General features: G+C 40.3%; 15 protein-coding genes and 3 non-coding genes across 18 annotated transcripts; 6 read left to right on the top strand and 12 right to left on the bottom strand.

Moving 5' to 3' along the window:
* Positions 1-295: 295 nt before the first annotated feature.
* On the bottom strand, positions 296-788 carry His2A:CG33853 (histone H2A). Its single transcript, NM_001032195.2, has one exon. It carries the CDS (start codon positions 734-736, stop codon positions 362-364), a length of 375 nt encoding a protein of 124 aa, NP_001027366.1. The 5' UTR covers positions 737-788; the 3' UTR covers positions 296-361.
* Positions 614-649, bottom strand: sncRNA:430p (small non-coding RNA 430p). Its single transcript, NR_002533.1, has one exon. It is a non-coding gene; the product is annotated as a small non-coding RNA 430p (non-coding RNA).
* Positions 789-916: 128 nt separating the features above from the next.
* On the top strand, positions 917-1,511 carry His2B:CG33876 (histone H2B). The gene has a single exon (NM_001032194.2). The coding sequence runs from the start codon at positions 963-965 to the stop codon at positions 1,332-1,334; it is 372 nt and encodes a 123-aa protein (NP_001027365.1). The 5' UTR covers positions 917-962; the 3' UTR covers positions 1,335-1,511.
* Positions 1,512-1,647: 136 nt separating this feature from the next.
* On the bottom strand, positions 1,648-2,670 carry His1:CG33852 (histone H1). The gene has a single exon (NM_001032193.2). The coding sequence runs from the start codon at positions 2,509-2,511 to the stop codon at positions 1,741-1,743; it is 771 nt and encodes a 256-aa protein (NP_001027364.1). The 5' UTR covers positions 2,512-2,670; the 3' UTR covers positions 1,648-1,740.
* A 1,182-nt stretch (positions 2,671-3,852) lies between these two features.
* His3:CG33851 (histone H3) lies at positions 3,853-4,381 on the bottom strand. Its single transcript, NM_001032192.2, has one exon. It carries the CDS (start codon positions 4,322-4,324, stop codon positions 3,914-3,916), a length of 411 nt encoding a protein of 136 aa, NP_001027363.1. The 5' UTR covers positions 4,325-4,381; the 3' UTR covers positions 3,853-3,913.
* Positions 4,382-4,564: 183 nt separating this feature from the next.
* His4:CG33877 (histone H4) lies at positions 4,565-4,977 on the top strand. The gene has a single exon (NM_001032191.2). The coding sequence runs from the start codon at positions 4,621-4,623 to the stop codon at positions 4,930-4,932; it is 312 nt and encodes a 103-aa protein (NP_001027362.1). The 5' UTR covers positions 4,565-4,620; the 3' UTR covers positions 4,933-4,977.
* Positions 4,978-5,340: 363 nt separating this feature from the next.
* On the bottom strand, positions 5,341-5,833 carry His2A:CG33850 (histone H2A). Its single transcript, NM_001032190.2, has one exon. The coding sequence runs from the start codon at positions 5,779-5,781 to the stop codon at positions 5,407-5,409; it is 375 nt and encodes a 124-aa protein (NP_001027361.1). The 5' UTR covers positions 5,782-5,833; the 3' UTR covers positions 5,341-5,406.
* Positions 5,659-5,694, bottom strand: sncRNA:430o (small non-coding RNA 430o). Its single transcript, NR_002532.1, has one exon. It is a non-coding gene; the product is annotated as a small non-coding RNA 430o (non-coding RNA).
* Positions 5,834-5,961: 128 nt separating the features above from the next.
* On the top strand, positions 5,962-6,556 carry His2B:CG33878 (histone H2B). The gene has a single exon (NM_001032189.2). It carries the CDS (start codon positions 6,008-6,010, stop codon positions 6,377-6,379), a length of 372 nt encoding a protein of 123 aa, NP_001027360.1. The 5' UTR covers positions 5,962-6,007; the 3' UTR covers positions 6,380-6,556.
* A 136-nt stretch (positions 6,557-6,692) lies between these two features.
* Positions 6,693-7,715, bottom strand: His1:CG33849 (histone H1). Its single transcript, NM_001032188.2, has one exon. It carries the CDS (start codon positions 7,554-7,556, stop codon positions 6,786-6,788), a length of 771 nt encoding a protein of 256 aa, NP_001027359.1. The 5' UTR covers positions 7,557-7,715; the 3' UTR covers positions 6,693-6,785.
* Positions 7,716-8,896: 1,181 nt separating this feature from the next.
* On the bottom strand, positions 8,897-9,425 carry His3:CG33848 (histone H3). Its single transcript, NM_001032187.2, has one exon. It carries the CDS (start codon positions 9,366-9,368, stop codon positions 8,958-8,960), a length of 411 nt encoding a protein of 136 aa, NP_001027358.1. The 5' UTR covers positions 9,369-9,425; the 3' UTR covers positions 8,897-8,957.
* Positions 9,426-9,608: 183 nt separating this feature from the next.
* On the top strand, positions 9,609-10,021 carry His4:CG33879 (histone H4). Its single transcript, NM_001032186.2, has one exon. The coding sequence runs from the start codon at positions 9,665-9,667 to the stop codon at positions 9,974-9,976; it is 312 nt and encodes a 103-aa protein (NP_001027357.1). The 5' UTR covers positions 9,609-9,664; the 3' UTR covers positions 9,977-10,021.
* A 363-nt stretch (positions 10,022-10,384) lies between these two features.
* On the bottom strand, positions 10,385-10,877 carry His2A:CG33847 (histone H2A). The gene has a single exon (NM_001032185.2). The coding sequence runs from the start codon at positions 10,823-10,825 to the stop codon at positions 10,451-10,453; it is 375 nt and encodes a 124-aa protein (NP_001027356.1). The 5' UTR covers positions 10,826-10,877; the 3' UTR covers positions 10,385-10,450.
* Positions 10,703-10,738, bottom strand: sncRNA:430n (small non-coding RNA 430n). Its single transcript, NR_002531.1, has one exon. It is a non-coding gene; the product is annotated as a small non-coding RNA 430n (non-coding RNA).
* A 128-nt stretch (positions 10,878-11,005) lies between the features above and the next one.
* His2B:CG33880 (histone H2B) lies at positions 11,006-11,600 on the top strand. The gene has a single exon (NM_001032184.2). The coding sequence runs from the start codon at positions 11,052-11,054 to the stop codon at positions 11,421-11,423; it is 372 nt and encodes a 123-aa protein (NP_001027355.1). The 5' UTR covers positions 11,006-11,051; the 3' UTR covers positions 11,424-11,600.
* Positions 11,601-11,736: 136 nt separating this feature from the next.
* On the bottom strand, positions 11,737-12,759 carry His1:CG33846 (histone H1). The gene has a single exon (NM_001032183.2). It carries the CDS (start codon positions 12,598-12,600, stop codon positions 11,830-11,832), a length of 771 nt encoding a protein of 256 aa, NP_001027354.1. The 5' UTR covers positions 12,601-12,759; the 3' UTR covers positions 11,737-11,829.
* A 1,182-nt stretch (positions 12,760-13,941) lies between these two features.
* His3:CG33845 (histone H3) lies at positions 13,942-14,470 on the bottom strand. The gene has a single exon (NM_001032182.2). It carries the CDS (start codon positions 14,411-14,413, stop codon positions 14,003-14,005), a length of 411 nt encoding a protein of 136 aa, NP_001027353.1. The 5' UTR covers positions 14,414-14,470; the 3' UTR covers positions 13,942-14,002.
* Positions 14,471-14,653: 183 nt separating this feature from the next.
* On the top strand, positions 14,654-15,066 carry His4:CG33881 (histone H4). Its single transcript, NM_001032181.2, has one exon. The coding sequence runs from the start codon at positions 14,710-14,712 to the stop codon at positions 15,019-15,021; it is 312 nt and encodes a 103-aa protein (NP_001027352.1). The 5' UTR covers positions 14,654-14,709; the 3' UTR covers positions 15,022-15,066.
* The last annotated feature ends 204 nt before the right edge of the window (positions 15,067-15,270 follow it).

Here is a 15,270-nt window from a genome sequence, read left to right as displayed (position 1 = left end):
CCCAAAAAATATGTTAAACTAAAAATAAATGTCTGTCGTTCGTACTCTTTCAAATAGAATGTGTATTTCTAACATGGATTTGTACAGACTGTACAAATGGTTTCAGACACCGCATGTACAGCATCACATCGTGGTGTGCGATTGTTTAAAGAAGCAAATTATAGTTTATACCGCATATAGTAGAAAACCCTTACTACATTACCATCTTTACGTTAATAATTCTTTATGATTTACTAATTACAAGAAATTGCCAAGCTAAAAAATTTTTCAATTCTTTGGTAATAATTTGGTCGTCCTGAAAAGGACGGTTTGATTGACGATTTTATGTACATGTAGGTTTTTAGCTTAGCCTTTGAAACGTTTAGGCCTTCTTCTCGGTCTTCTTGGGCAACAGAACAGCCTGTATATTAGGCAACACGCCACCTTGTGCAATTGTGACGCCGGAGAGCAGCTTGTTTAACTCCTCGTCGTTGCGGATGGCCAGTTGCAGATGACGCGGAATAATTCTAGTCTTCTTGTTGTCACGAGCAGCATTGCCAGCCAACTCGAGAACCTCAGCGGCCAGATATTCCATTACGGCAGCTAGGTAAACTGGAGCGCCTGCACCAACACGCTCTGCGTAGTTTCCCTTCCGGAGCAAACGGTGAATACGGCCCACAGGGAATTGAAGACCGGCACGGTCTGAGCGGGACTTTGCCTTTCCCTTCACTTTGCCACCTTTTCCACGTCCAGACATTTTGCTTTGCGTTTATTTCACTTAGTTCACTTTACACACGGAACACGAATGCTCGCCTAACCCCGACAGCGAAATATTTATACTTTTCCGTTTGCCTGCGCATTCAGTTAGGGGTGGGGGACTTAGACCTGAATTGACTGCTCGAAAAAAAGTATAAATGTGAACGCGTTCGGGCCCACATTACAATAAGTGAATTGTGTTTGTGAAAATATAAGTAACGTGAACAATGCCTCCGAAAACTAGTGGAAAGGCAGCCAAGAAGGCTGGCAAGGCTCAGAAGAACATCACCAAGACCGACAAGAAAAAGAAGCGCAAAAGGAAGGAGAGCTATGCCATCTACATTTACAAGGTTCTCAAGCAGGTCCATCCTGACACCGGAATTTCGTCGAAGGCGATGAGCATAATGAACAGCTTTGTAAATGATATTTTCGAGCGAATTGCTGCCGAAGCGTCTCGTCTAGCTCACTACAACAAGCGCTCGACCATCACCAGTCGGGAGATCCAAACGGCTGTTCGCCTGCTTTTGCCTGGAGAGTTGGCCAAGCATGCTGTCAGTGAGGGAACCAAGGCTGTCACCAAGTACACCAGCTCTAAATAATTTTCTCCTGCGAATGCGGACAATAATCCAAAACGGCCCTTTTCAGGGCCACAATGTGTTATACCAAAGAAATGCATTTTTCAACCACCAATCATCGAATATGAATTTACAAATAAAACTTATTTACCCGCAATATGGGTAATTGGGTAATGTTCAAATAAATACAAAAAAATCGGGAACGAAAACTGAATGCGACCAACATGCAATGTAATTCATGACATGAAACGTTTTATTGTTGCTGCGAACGTCAGCTAATAAATAAGTGGAAGAAAATAAAAGTTTTTTTCTCTTGCAACGGAACGTTGTAGCCCTGAAAAGGACTTGTTTAAACAAATTTCAGATCTATAAAACATAAATCTAAAATTTTAATTGCGAACATGTACCAAATACTGCACTTTTTCACAATTTACTTTTTGGCAGCCGTAGTCTTCGCTTTCGGCTTCTTGGCGGTAGCAGAAACCGATGCTTTCTTCACCGTCTTTTTGGGTTTTGCAGACACCGCTGGCTTTGCCTTTGACGCTTTCGCTACTACAGCCTTTGGCTTCGCTGCAGTCACTTTCGCCTTTGTTGCGGCGGGCTTCGACTTTATGATTCCAGTTTTCTTGGCATCCTTGGCTTTTGCCTTCTCAGTTTTCTTATTTTCGGCAGTCTTTTTGGTAGCCACAGCCTTCTTAGCTTTGGGCTTTTTGTCAGCAGCCCCAACGGCAGTTTTTTTGGAGGAGACACCAATCTTCTTAGAGGCTACCTTCTTGCTTTGAACTTTTTTCTCAGCAGACAAAACCTTCGACTTTGCCTTCGGATCCTTTTCCTTCTTGGCAGAGGCCGACAGTTTGAAAGATCCAGATGCACCCTTTCCCTTAGTTTGAATAAGCTTTCCATTGACCACGGCCGATTTTAAGTACTTCTTGATGAATGGCGCTAACTTTTGGGCGTCGCATTTATAAGTGGCAGTGATATATTTTTTGATTGCCAGAAGTGATGAACCGCCACGTTCCTTTAAATTTTTAATGGAAGCGTCCACCATTTGCTGAGTTGGCGGATGTGACGGCGTCGCAGAGGCTTTCTTTGCCTTTGTGCCAGCAGATCCAGATGCCTTTTTTTGGACCACTTTCTTCTCAACTGTCGCTGGTGGGGCAGCCACTGGGGAAGCGGACGTTGCAACTGCAGAATCAGACATCTTTTTTTCACTGAGAACACTTTTTTTCTGTTAAAAATGGCTCGCGCGCTGCCTACCAACCTCCTTTGCTCTGATGAGAATCGAGGAGGAGAGCACTTTAACAATGCTACTGACATCAGTCATTTACTATGTCGAAGTTTGCTTGAAGTGTAAACTTTTTTTTAATTTTTTAGTATTTTAAATCATTAATAAAAATAAGGTTTTAATAGTTCTACACTTTTAAATAATTTTTTCGTCACTTTCCATTTTTAAAAGGATGTAATATGGGTTTTGAGACTTTCAAATGTTGATTGAATTTTTATATTCAAATTTTTAACTGGACCAATTTATAAAAAAACATCTAATAAAATAAGAATCATTGCAAATATTTCACTAATTCGTAATGTTTATTAAAATTGAAACGTTCATCCCCTTGAAGGGCTTCTAAAAGAAGCGTCTATTATTAATTAAGATACTTTATTACTTGATTTAAGTTCACATTGAACTACAGAAAAATTTGCTTTAAAGCAGCATTCAGAAATAATTTTCGATCGTTAAAAATACAGATACTTTCTTAAATAACATAATATTAATATAATAAATAATATTTTCTTAAATTATTAATGTGTTTGCTTGTTATTAATGTGTTTTCATGCATATTTTAAAATAATTTGTTCTGAAATCAATCGATTTCCTTGCCACATATGCATTACCGTCTATGTAGTCAAATAAATAAATCAAATAAAAAATAAAAAGAAACAATTTTTGTATTATCCTTTATTATGTAATATATATTACATTCCGCAACAAAATTAGCCAATTTCCGTGCTGAATTTTACATAGGTTTTATTTTTTACAGACGTTTGAAGGGACAGTGTCAATTGTCCCGTACGACCTCTTCAATAATAACACATTCTTCAGTTAACACATGGAAAAAATATAAAATAGCTAGTTTTATTTTATTATTTTCTGTTATTTTATAAATATTGCCGTCATCAATGTAATTTCATTAATTTCAAACTGTCTTACACAGAATTCAGATTTTTTTTTTAGATGTTTAAGGTTCAGAGTCCCTTGCCCCGCACGACACTTTCACTGCTTTAAAGGATGTTCGCACAAAGAACAAATAAAAATATATATTTTTGTATTAACCTCTTCTTTAATTTAATAAATGTTGAGCTGACAATTAAAATAAGATTATTTTTATTCCTTCTCTGGCAGAATTAGTATTTTTACATATGATTTAAGACCCAGTACCGTTTGCGCCATAAATAATAGAATATGAATTTTGTTCTTATTTTTTTTAAAGTTATAAATAGTCGGCAACAGAAAATTTTATCTCATTGAATCTGGTTTGTGGTCCTGAAAAGGACCGATTATAGAGTACGCTAGCGCTTTATCTGCAAGTTAATGCCGTGTCAGCTTAAGCACGCTCGCCGCGAATGCGTCGCGCTAACTGGATGTCTTTGGGCATTATGGTGACACGCTTGGCATGAATGGCACACAAGTTGGTATCTTCGAAGAGACCAACCAGGTAGGCTTCGCTAGCTTCCTGCAGAGCCATAACCGCCGAGCTCTGGAATCGCAAGTCCGTCTTAAAGTCCTGAGCGATTTCACGCACCAGACGCTGGAAAGGCAGCTTGCGGATTAGAAGCTCGGTGCTCTTTTGGTAGCGACGAATTTCACGCAAGGCCACGGTTCCAGGGCGATAGCGGTGGGGCTTCTTCACACCTCCGGTGGCTGGAGCACTCTTGCGAGCGGCCTTAGTAGCCAGTTGTTTGCGTGGCGCCTTTCCACCAGTCGATTTGCGAGCAGTTTGCTTGGTACGAGCCATCTCCGATTTGGGTTTCACTAAAGTTCACGTTCACTACTTCACGTTTGAAAACACAATAAACGATCAGAGCATTTGCTACCTACTTATATAGCAATCGTGGAGGGTGAAAGAGAGAGAGAGAGAGAGAGAGAAACAGAGGCCATTTCATTTGACGAGCGAAAAGCGAACGAACATATCGTTCGTACTCTCTCGGGTTTTTGTCGTTTTACCTATAAATAGGGGCACACAGAAACGTTGAAATTAGTTCTTTAGTGACTTTCGTGCTGTGCGTGTATAATAGTATAGAACAGTGAAAAATGACTGGTCGTGGTAAAGGAGGCAAAGGCTTGGGAAAGGGTGGCGCCAAGCGTCATCGCAAAGTGCTGCGTGATAACATCCAAGGTATCACGAAGCCTGCTATCCGCCGTTTGGCCCGTCGAGGCGGTGTGAAGCGCATATCTGGACTCATATACGAGGAAACGCGTGGCGTTCTGAAGGTTTTCTTGGAGAACGTAATTCGTGATGCCGTGACCTACACGGAACACGCCAAGAGGAAGACAGTTACAGCCCTGGATGTTGTGTACGCTCTGAAGAGGCAAGGCCGCACCCTCTACGGATTTGGCGGTTAAAAAGTGTACATTCTGTGTACCCCTATTAAGCAATCGGTCCTTTTCAGGACCACCATTCAGTTTTTAAAAGGAGGAAGATTTTCAAAAAGTATTTAATTTTATTGGTCGGGACTCCCAAAAAATATGTTAAACTAAAAATAAATGTCTGTCGTTCGTACTCTTTCAAATAGAATGTGTATTTCTAACATGGATTTGTACAGACTGTACAAATGGTTTCAGACACCGCATGTACAGCATCACATCGTGGTGTGCGATTGTTTAAAGAAGCAAATTATAGTTTATACCGCATATAGTAGAAAACCCTTACTACATTACCATCTTTACGTTAATAATTCTTTATGATTTACTAATTACAAGAAATTGCCAAGCTAAAAAATTTTTCAATTCTTTGGTAATAATTTGGTCGTCCTGAAAAGGACGGTTTGATTGACGATTTTATGTACATGTAGGTTTTTAGCTTAGCCTTTGAAACGTTTAGGCCTTCTTCTCGGTCTTCTTGGGCAACAGAACAGCCTGTATATTAGGCAACACGCCACCTTGTGCAATTGTGACGCCGGAGAGCAGCTTGTTTAACTCCTCGTCGTTGCGGATGGCCAGTTGCAGATGACGCGGAATAATTCTAGTCTTCTTGTTGTCACGAGCAGCATTGCCAGCCAACTCGAGAACCTCAGCGGCCAGATATTCCATTACGGCAGCTAGGTAAACTGGAGCGCCTGCACCAACACGCTCTGCGTAGTTTCCCTTCCGGAGCAAACGGTGAATACGGCCCACAGGGAATTGAAGACCGGCACGGTTTGAGCGGGACTTTGCCTTTCCCTTCACTTTGCCACCTTTTCCACGTCCAGACATTTTGCTTTGCGTTTATTTCACTTAGTTCACTTTACACACGGAACACGAATGCTCGCCTAACCCCGACAGCGAAATATTTATACTTTTCCGTTTGCCCGCGCATTCAGTTAGGGGTGGGTGACTTAGACCTGAATTGACTGCTCGAAAAAAAGTATAAACGTGAACGCGTTCGGGCCCACATTACGATAAGTGAATTGTGTTTGTGAAAATATAAGTAACGTGAACAATGCCTCCGAAAACTAGTGGAAAGGCAGCCAAGAAGGCTGGCAAGGCTCAGAAGAACATCACCAAGACCGACAAGAAAAAGAAGCGCAAAAGGAAGGAGAGCTATGCCATCTACATTTACAAGGTTCTCAAGCAGGTCCATCCTGACACCGGAATTTCGTCGAAGGCGATGAGCATAATGAACAGCTTTGTAAATGATATTTTCGAGCGAATTGCTGCCGAAGCGTCTCGTCTAGCTCACTACAACAAGCGCTCGACCATCACCAGTCGGGAGATCCAAACGGCTGTTCGCCTGCTTTTGCCTGGAGAGTTGGCCAAGCATGCTGTCAGTGAGGGAACCAAGGCTGTCACCAAGTACACCAGCTCTAAATAATTTTCTCCTGCGAATGCGGACAATAATCCAAAACGGCCCTTTTCAGGGCCACAATGTGTTATACCAAAGAAATGCATTTTTCAACCACCAATCATCGAATATGAATTTACAAATAAAACTTATTTACCCGCAATATGGGTAATTGGGTAATGTTCAAATAAATACAAAAAAATCGGGAACGAAAACTGAATGCGACCAACATGCAATGTAATTCATGACATGAAACGTTTTATTGTTGCTGCGAACGTCAGCTAATAAATAAGTGGAAGAAAATAAAAGTTTTTTTCTCTTGCAACGGAACGTTGTAGCCCTGAAAAGGACTTGTTTAAACAAATTTCAGATCTATAAATCATAAATCTAAAATTTTAATTGCGAACATGTACCAAATACTGCACTTTTTCACAATTTACTTTTTGGCAGCCGTAGTCTTCGCTTTCGGCTTCTTGGCGGTAGCAGAAACCGATGCTTTCTTCACCGTCTTTTTGGGTTTTGCAGACACCGCTGGCTTTGCCTTTGACGCTTTCGCTACTACAGCCTTTGGCTTCGCTGCAGTCACTTTCGCCTTTGTTGCGGCGGGCTTCGACTTTATGATTCCAGTTTTCTTGGCATCCTTGGCTTTTGCCTTCTCAGTTTTCTTATTTTCGGCAGTCTTTTTGGTAGCCACAGCCTTCTTAGCTTTGGGCTTTTTGTCAGCAGCCCCAACGGCAGTTTTTTTGGAGGAGACACCAATCTTCTTAGAGGCTACCTTCTTGCTTTGAACTTTTTTCTCAGCAGACAAAACCTTCGACTTTGCCTTCGGATCCTTTTCCTTCTTGGCAGAGGCCGACAGTTTGAAAGATCCAGATGCACCCTTTCCCTTAGTTTGAATAAGCTTTCCATTGACCACGGCCGATTTTAAGTACTTCTTGATGAATGGCGCTAACTTTTGGGCGTCGCATTTATAAGTGGCAGTGATATATTTTTTGATTGCCAGAAGTGATGAACCGCCACGTTCCTTTAAATTTTTAATGGAAGCGTCCACCATTTGCTGAGTTGGCGGATGTGACGGCGTCGCAGAGGCTTTCTTTGCCTTTGTGCCAGCAGATCCAGATGCCTTTTTTTGGACCACTTTCTTCTCAACTGTCGCTGGTGGGGCAGCCACTGGGGAAGCGGACGTTGCAACTGCAGAATCAGACATCTTTTTTTCACTGAGAACACTTTTTTTCTGTTAAAAATGGCTCGCGCGCTGCCTACCAACCTCCTTTGCTCTGATGAGAATCGAGGAGGAGAGCACTTTAACAATGCTACTGACATCAGTCATTTACTATGTCGAAGTTTGCTTGAAGTGTAAACTTTTTTTAATTTTTTAGTATTTTAAATCATTAATAAAAATAAGGTTTTAATAGTTCTACACTTTTAAATAATTTTTTCGTCACTTTCCATTTTTAAAAGGATGTAATATGGGTTTTGAGACTTTCAAATGTTGATTGAATTTTTATATTCAAATTTTTAACTGGACCAATTTATAAAAAAACATCTAATAAAATAAGAATCATTGCAAATATTTCACTAATTCGTAATGTTTATTAAAATTGAAACGTTCATCCCCTTGAAGGGCTTCTAAAAGAAGCGTCTATTATTAATTAAGATACTTTATTACTTGATTTAAGTTCACATTGAACTACAGAAAAATTTGCTTTAAAGCAGCATTCAGAAATAATTTTCGATCGTTAAAAATACAGATACTTTCTTAAATAACATAATATTAATATAATAAATAATATTTTCTTAAATTATTAATGTGTTTGCTTGTTATTAATGTGTTTTCATGCATATTTTAAAATAATTTGTTCTGAAATCAATCGATTTCCTTGCCACATATGCATTACCGTCTATGTAGTCAAATAAATAAATCAAATAAAAAATAAAAAGAAACAATTTTTGTATTATCCTTTATTATGTAATATATATTACATTCCGCAACAAAATTAGCCAATTTCCGTGCTGAATTTTACATAGGTTTTATTTTTTACAGACGTTTGAAGGGACAGTGTCACTTGTCCCGTACGACCTCTTCAATAATAACACATTCTTCAGTTAACACATGGAAAAAATATAAAATAGCTAGTTTTATTTTATTATTTTCTGTTATTTTATAAATATTGCCGTCATCAATGTAATTTCATTAATTTCAAACTGTCTTACACAGAATTCAGATTTTTTTTTTAGATGTTTAAGGTTCAGAGTCCCTTGCCCCGCACGACACTTTCACTGCTTTAAAGGATGTTCGCACAAAGAACAAATAAAAATATATATTTTTGTATTAACCTCTTCTTTAATTTAATAAATGTTGAGCTGACAATTAAAATAAGATTATTTTTATTCCTTCTCTGGCAGAATTAGTATTTTTACATATGATTTAAGACCCAGTACCGTTTGCGCCATAAATAATAGAATATGAATTTTGTTCTTATTTTTTTTAAAGTTATAAATAGTCGGCAACAGAAAATTTTATCTCATTGAATCTGGTTTGTGGTCCTGAAAAGGACCGATTATAGAGTACGCTAGCGCTTTATCTGCAAGTTAATGCCGTGTCAGCTTAAGCACGCTCGCCGCGAATGCGTCGCGCTAACTGGATGTCTTTGGGCATTATGGTGACACGCTTGGCATGAATGGCACACAAGTTGGTATCTTCGAAGAGACCAACCAGGTAGGCTTCGCTAGCTTCCTGCAGAGCCATAACCGCCGAGCTCTGGAATCGCAAGTCCGTCTTAAAGTCCTGAGCGATTTCACGCACCAGACGCTGGAAAGGCAGCTTGCGGATTAGAAGCTCGGTGCTCTTTTGGTAGCGACGAATTTCACGCAAGGCCACGGTTCCAGGGCGATAGCGGTGGGGCTTCTTCACACCTCCGGTGGCTGGAGCACTCTTGCGAGCGGCCTTAGTAGCCAGTTGTTTGCGTGGCGCCTTTCCACCAGTCGATTTGCGAGCAGTTTGCTTGGTACGAGCCATCTCCGATTTGGGTTTCACTAAAGTTCACGTTCACTACTTCACGTTTGAAAACACAATAAACGATCAGAGCATTTGCTACCTACTTATATAGCAATCGTGGAGGGTGAAAGAGAGAGAGAGAGAGAGAGAGAAACAGAGGCCATTTCATTTGACGAGCGAAAAGCGAACGAACATATCGTTCGTACTCTCTCGGGTTTTTGTCGTTTTACCTATAAATAGGGGCACACAGAAACGTTGAAATTAGTTCTTTAGTGACTTTCGTGCTGTGCGTGTATAATAGTATAGAACAGTGAAAAATGACTGGTCGTGGTAAAGGAGGCAAAGGCTTGGGAAAGGGTGGCGCCAAGCGTCATCGCAAAGTGCTGCGTGATAACATCCAAGGTATCACGAAGCCTGCTATCCGCCGTTTGGCCCGTCGAGGCGGTGTGAAGCGCATATCTGGACTCATATACGAGGAAACGCGTGGCGTTCTGAAGGTTTTCTTGGAGAACGTAATTCGTGATGCCGTGACCTACACGGAACACGCCAAGAGGAAGACAGTTACAGCCCTGGATGTTGTGTACGCTCTGAAGAGGCAAGGCCGCACCCTCTACGGATTTGGCGGTTAAAAAGTGTACATTCTGTGTACCCCTATTAAGCAATCGGTCCTTTTCAGGACCACCATTCAGTTTTTAAAAGGAGGAAGATTTTCAAAAAGTATTTAATTTTATTGGTCGGGACTCCCAAAAAATATGTTAAACTAAAAATAAATGTCTGTCGTTCGTACTCTTTCAAATAGAATGTGTATTTCTAACATGGATTTGTACAGACTGTACAAATGGTTTCAGACACCGCATGTACAGCATCACATCGTGGTGTGCGATTGTTTAAAGAAGCAAATTATAGTTTATACCGCATATAGTAGAAAACCCTTACTACATTACCATCTTTACGTTAATAATTCTTTATGATTTACTAATTACAAGAAATTGCCAAGCTAAAAAATTTTTCAATTCTTTGGTAATAATTTGGTCGTCCTGAAAAGGACGGTTTGATTGACGATTTTATGTACATGTAGGTTTTTAGCTTAGCCTTTGAAACGTTTAGGCCTTCTTCTCGGTCTTCTTGGGCAACAGAACAGCCTGTATATTAGGCAACACGCCACCTTGTGCAATTGTGACGCCGGAGAGCAGCTTGTTTAACTCCTCGTCGTTGCGGATGGCCAGTTGCAGATGACGCGGAATAATTCTAGTCTTCTTGTTGTCACGAGCAGCATTGCCAGCCAACTCGAGAACCTCAGCGGCCAGATATTCCATTACGGCAGCTAGGTAAACTGGAGCGCCTGCACCAACACGCTCTGCGTAGTTTCCCTTCCGGAGCAAACGGTGAATACGGCCCACAGGGAATTGAAGACCGGCACGGTTTGAGCGGGACTTTGCCTTTCCCTTCACTTTGCCACCTTTTCCACGTCCAGACATTTTGCTTTGCGTTTATTTCACTTAGTTCACTTTACACACGGAACACGAATGCTCGCCTAACCCCGACAGCGAAATATTTATACTTTTCCGTTTGCCCGCGCATTCAGTTAGGGGTGGGTGACTTAGACCTGAATTGACTGCTCGAAAAAAAGTATAAACGTGAACGCGTTCGGGCCCACATTACGATAAGTGAATTGTGTTTGTGAAAATATAAGTAACGTGAACAATGCCTCCGAAAACTAGTGGAAAGGCAGCCAAGAAGGCTGGCAAGGCTCAGAAGAACATCACCAAGACCGACAAGAAAAAGAAGCGCAAAAGGAAGGAGAGCTATGCCATCTACATTTACAAGGTTCTCAAGCAGGTCCATCCTGACACCGGAATTTCGTCGAAGGCGATGAGCATAATGAACAGCTTTGTAAATGATATTTTCGAGCGAATTGCTGCCGAAGCGTCTCGTCTAGCTCACTACAACAAGCGCTCGACCATCACCAGTCGGGAGATCCAAACGGCTGTTCGCCTGCTTTTGCCTGGAGAGTTGGCCAAGCATGCTGTCAGTGAGGGAACCAAGGCTGTCACCAAGTACACCAGCTCTAAATAATTTTCTCCTGCGAATGCGGACAATAATCCAAAACGGCCCTTTTCAGGGCCACAATGTGTTATACCAAAGAAATGCATTTTTCAACCACCAATCATCGAATATGAATTTACAAATAAAACTTATTTACCCGCAATATGGGTAATTGGGTAATGTTCAAATAAATACAAAAAAATCGGGAACGAAAACTGAATGCGACCAACATGCAATGTAATTCATGACATGAAACGTTTTATTGTTGCTGCGAACGTCAGCTAATAAATAAGTGGAAGAAAATAAAAGTTTTTTTCTCTTGCAACGGAACGTTGTAGCCCTGAAAAGGACTTGTTTAAACAAATTTCAGATCTATAAATCATAAATCTAAAATTTTAATTGCGAACATGTACCAAATACTGCACTTTTTCACAATTTACTTTTTGGCAGCCGTAGTCTTCGCTTTCGGCTTCTTGGCGGTAGCAGAAACCGATGCTTTCTTCACCGTCTTTTTGGGTTTTGCAGACACCGCTGGCTTTGCCTTTGACGCTTTCGCTACTACAGCCTTTGGCTTCGCTGCAGTCACTTTCGCCTTTGTTGCGGCGGGCTTCGACTTTATGATTCCAGTTTTCTTGGCATCCTTGGCTTTTGCCTTCTCAGTTTTCTTATTTTCGGCAGTCTTTTTGGTAGCCACAGCCTTCTTAGCTTTGGGCTTTTTGTCAGCAGCCCCAACGGCAGTTTTTTTGGAGGAGACACCAATCTTCTTAGAGGCTACCTTCTTGCTTTGAACTTTTTTCTCAGCAGACAAAACCTTCGACTTTGCCTTCGGATCCTTTTCCTTCTTGGCAGAGGCCGACAGTTTGAAAGATCCAGATGCACCCTTTCCCTTAGTTTGAATAAGCTTTCCATTGACCACGGCCGATTTTAAGTACTTCTTGATGAATGGCGCTAACTTTTGGGCGTCGCATTTATAAGTGGCAGTGATATATTTTTTGATTGCCAGAAGTGATGAACCGCCACGTTCCTTTAAATTTTTAATGGAAGCGTCCACCATTTGCTGAGTTGGCGGATGTGACGGCGTCGCAGAGGCTTTCTTTGCCTTTGTGCCAGCAGATCCAGATGCCTTTTTTTGGACCACTTTCTTCTCAACTGTCGCTGGTGGGGCAGCCACTGGGGAAGCGGACGTTGCAACTGCAGAATCAGACATCTTTTTTTCACTGAGAACACTTTTTTTCTGTTAAAAATGGCTCGCGCGCTGCCTACCAACCTCCTTTGCTCTGATGAGAATCGAGGAGGAGAGCACTTTAACAATGCTACTGACATCAGTCATTTACTATGTCGAAGTTTGCTTGAAGTGTAAACTTTTTTTTAATTTTTTAGTATTTTAAATCATTAATAAAAATAAGGTTTTAATAGTTCTACACTTTTAAATAATTTTTTCGTCACTTTCCATTTTTAAAAGGATGTAATATGGGTTTTGAGACTTTCAAATGTTGATTGAATTTTTATATTCAAATTTTTAACTGGACCAATTTATAAAAAAACATCTAATAAAATAAGAATCATTGCAAATATTTCACTAATTCGTAATGTTTATTAAAATTGAAACGTTCATCCCCTTGAAGGGCTTCTAAAAGAAGCGTCTATTATTAATTAAGATACTTTATTACTTGATTTAAGTTCACATTGAACTACAGAAAAATTTGCTTTAAAGCAGCATTCAGAAATAATTTTCGATCGTTAAAAATACAGATACTTTCTTAAATAACATAATATTAATATAATAAATAATATTTTCTTAAATTATTAATGTGTTTGCTTGTTATTAATGTGTTTTCATGCATATTTTAAAATAATTTGTTCTGAAATCAATCGATTTCCTTGCCACATATGCATTACCGTCTATGTAGTCAAATAAATAAATCAAATAAAAAATAAAAAGAAACAATTTTTGTATTATCCTTTATTATGTAATATATATTACATTCCGCAACAAAATTAGCCAATTTCCGTGCTGAATTTTACATAGGTTTTATTTTTTACAGACGTTTGAAGGGACAGTGTCAATTGTCCCGTACGACCTCTTCAATAATAACACATTCTTCAGTTAACACATGGAAAAAATATAAAATAGCTAGTTTTATTTTATTATTTTCTGTTATTTTATAAATATTGCCGTCATCAATGTAATTTCATTAATTTCAAACTGTCTTACACAGAATTCAGATTTTTTTTTTAGATGTTTAAGGTTCAGAGTCCCTTGCCCCGCACGACACTTTCACTGCTTTAAAGGATGTTCGCACAAAGAACAAATAAAAATATATATTTTTGTATTAACCTCTTCTTTAATTTAATAAATGTTGAGCTGACAATTAAAATAAGATTATTTTTATTCCTTCTCTGGCAGAATTAGTATTTTTACATATGATTTAAGACCCAGTACCGTTTGCGCCATAAATAATAGAATATGAATTTTGTTCTTATTTTTTTTAAAGTTATAAATAGTCGGCAACAGAAAATTTTATCTCATTGAATCTGGTTTGTGGTCCTGAAAAGGACCGATTATAGAGTACGCTAGCGCTTTATCTGCAAGTTAATGCCGTGTCAGCTTAAGCACGCTCGCCGCGAATGCGTCGCGCTAACTGGATGTCTTTGGGCATTATGGTGACACGCTTGGCATGAATGGCACACAAGTTGGTATCTTCGAAGAGACCAACCAGGTAGGCTTCGCTAGCTTCCTGCAGAGCCATAACCGCCGAGCTCTGGAATCGCAAGTCCGTCTTAAAGTCCTGAGCGATTTCACGCACCAGACGCTGGAAAGGCAGCTTGCGGATTAGAAGCTCGGTGCTCTTTTGGTAGCGACGAATTTCACGCAAGGCCACGGTTCCAGGGCGATAGCGGTGGGGCTTCTTCACACCTCCGGTGGCTGGAGCACTCTTGCGAGCGGCCTTAGTAGCCAGTTGTTTGCGTGGCGCCTTTCCACCAGTCGATTTGCGAGCAGTTTGCTTGGTACGAGCCATCTCCGATTTGGGTTTCACTAAAGTTCACGTTCACTACTTCACGTTTGAAAACACAATAAACGATCAGAGCATTTGCTACCTACTTATATAGCAATCGTGGAGGGTGAAAGAGAGAGAGAGAGAGAGAGAGAAACAGAGGCCATTTCATTTGACGAGCGAAAAGCGAACGAACATATCGTTCGTACTCTCTCGGGTTTTTGTCGTTTTACCTATAAATAGGGGCACACAGAAACGTTGAAATTAGTTCTTTAGTGACTTTCGTGCTGTGCGTGTATAATAGTATAGAACAGTGAAAAATGACTGGTCGTGGTAAAGGAGGCAAAGGCTTGGGAAAGGGTGGCGCCAAGCGTCATCGCAAAGTGCTGCGTGATAACATCCAAGGTATCACGAAGCCTGCTATCCGCCGTTTGGCCCGTCGAGGCGGTGTGAAGCGCATATCTGGACTCATATACGAGGAAACGCGTGGCGTTCTGAAGGTTTTCTTGGAGAACGTAATTCGTGATGCCGTGACCTACACGGAACACGCCAAGAGGAAGACAGTTACAGCCCTGGATGTTGTGTACGCTCTGAAGAGGCAAGGCCGCACCCTCTACGGATTTGGCGGTTAAAAAGTGTACATTCTGTGTACCCCTATTAAGCAATCGGTCCTTTTCAGGACCACCATTCAGTTTTTAAAAGGAGGAAGATTTTCAAAAAGTATTTAATTTTATTGGTCGGGACTCCCAAAAAATATGTTAAACTAAAAATAAATGTCTGTCGTTCGTACTCTTTCAAATAGAATGTGTATTTCTAACATGGATTTGTACAGACTGTACAAATGGTTTCAGACACCGCATGTACAGCATCACATCGTGGTG

This window comes from Drosophila melanogaster, chromosome 2L (genome assembly GCF_000001215.4).
Source record: "Drosophila melanogaster chromosome 2L".
NCBI classification, from domain to species: Eukaryota; Metazoa; Arthropoda; class Insecta; order Diptera; family Drosophilidae; genus Drosophila; species Drosophila melanogaster.
The sequence above is the reverse complement of the archived record's forward strand: the minus strand, read 5'-3'. Positions and strand labels throughout refer to the sequence as shown.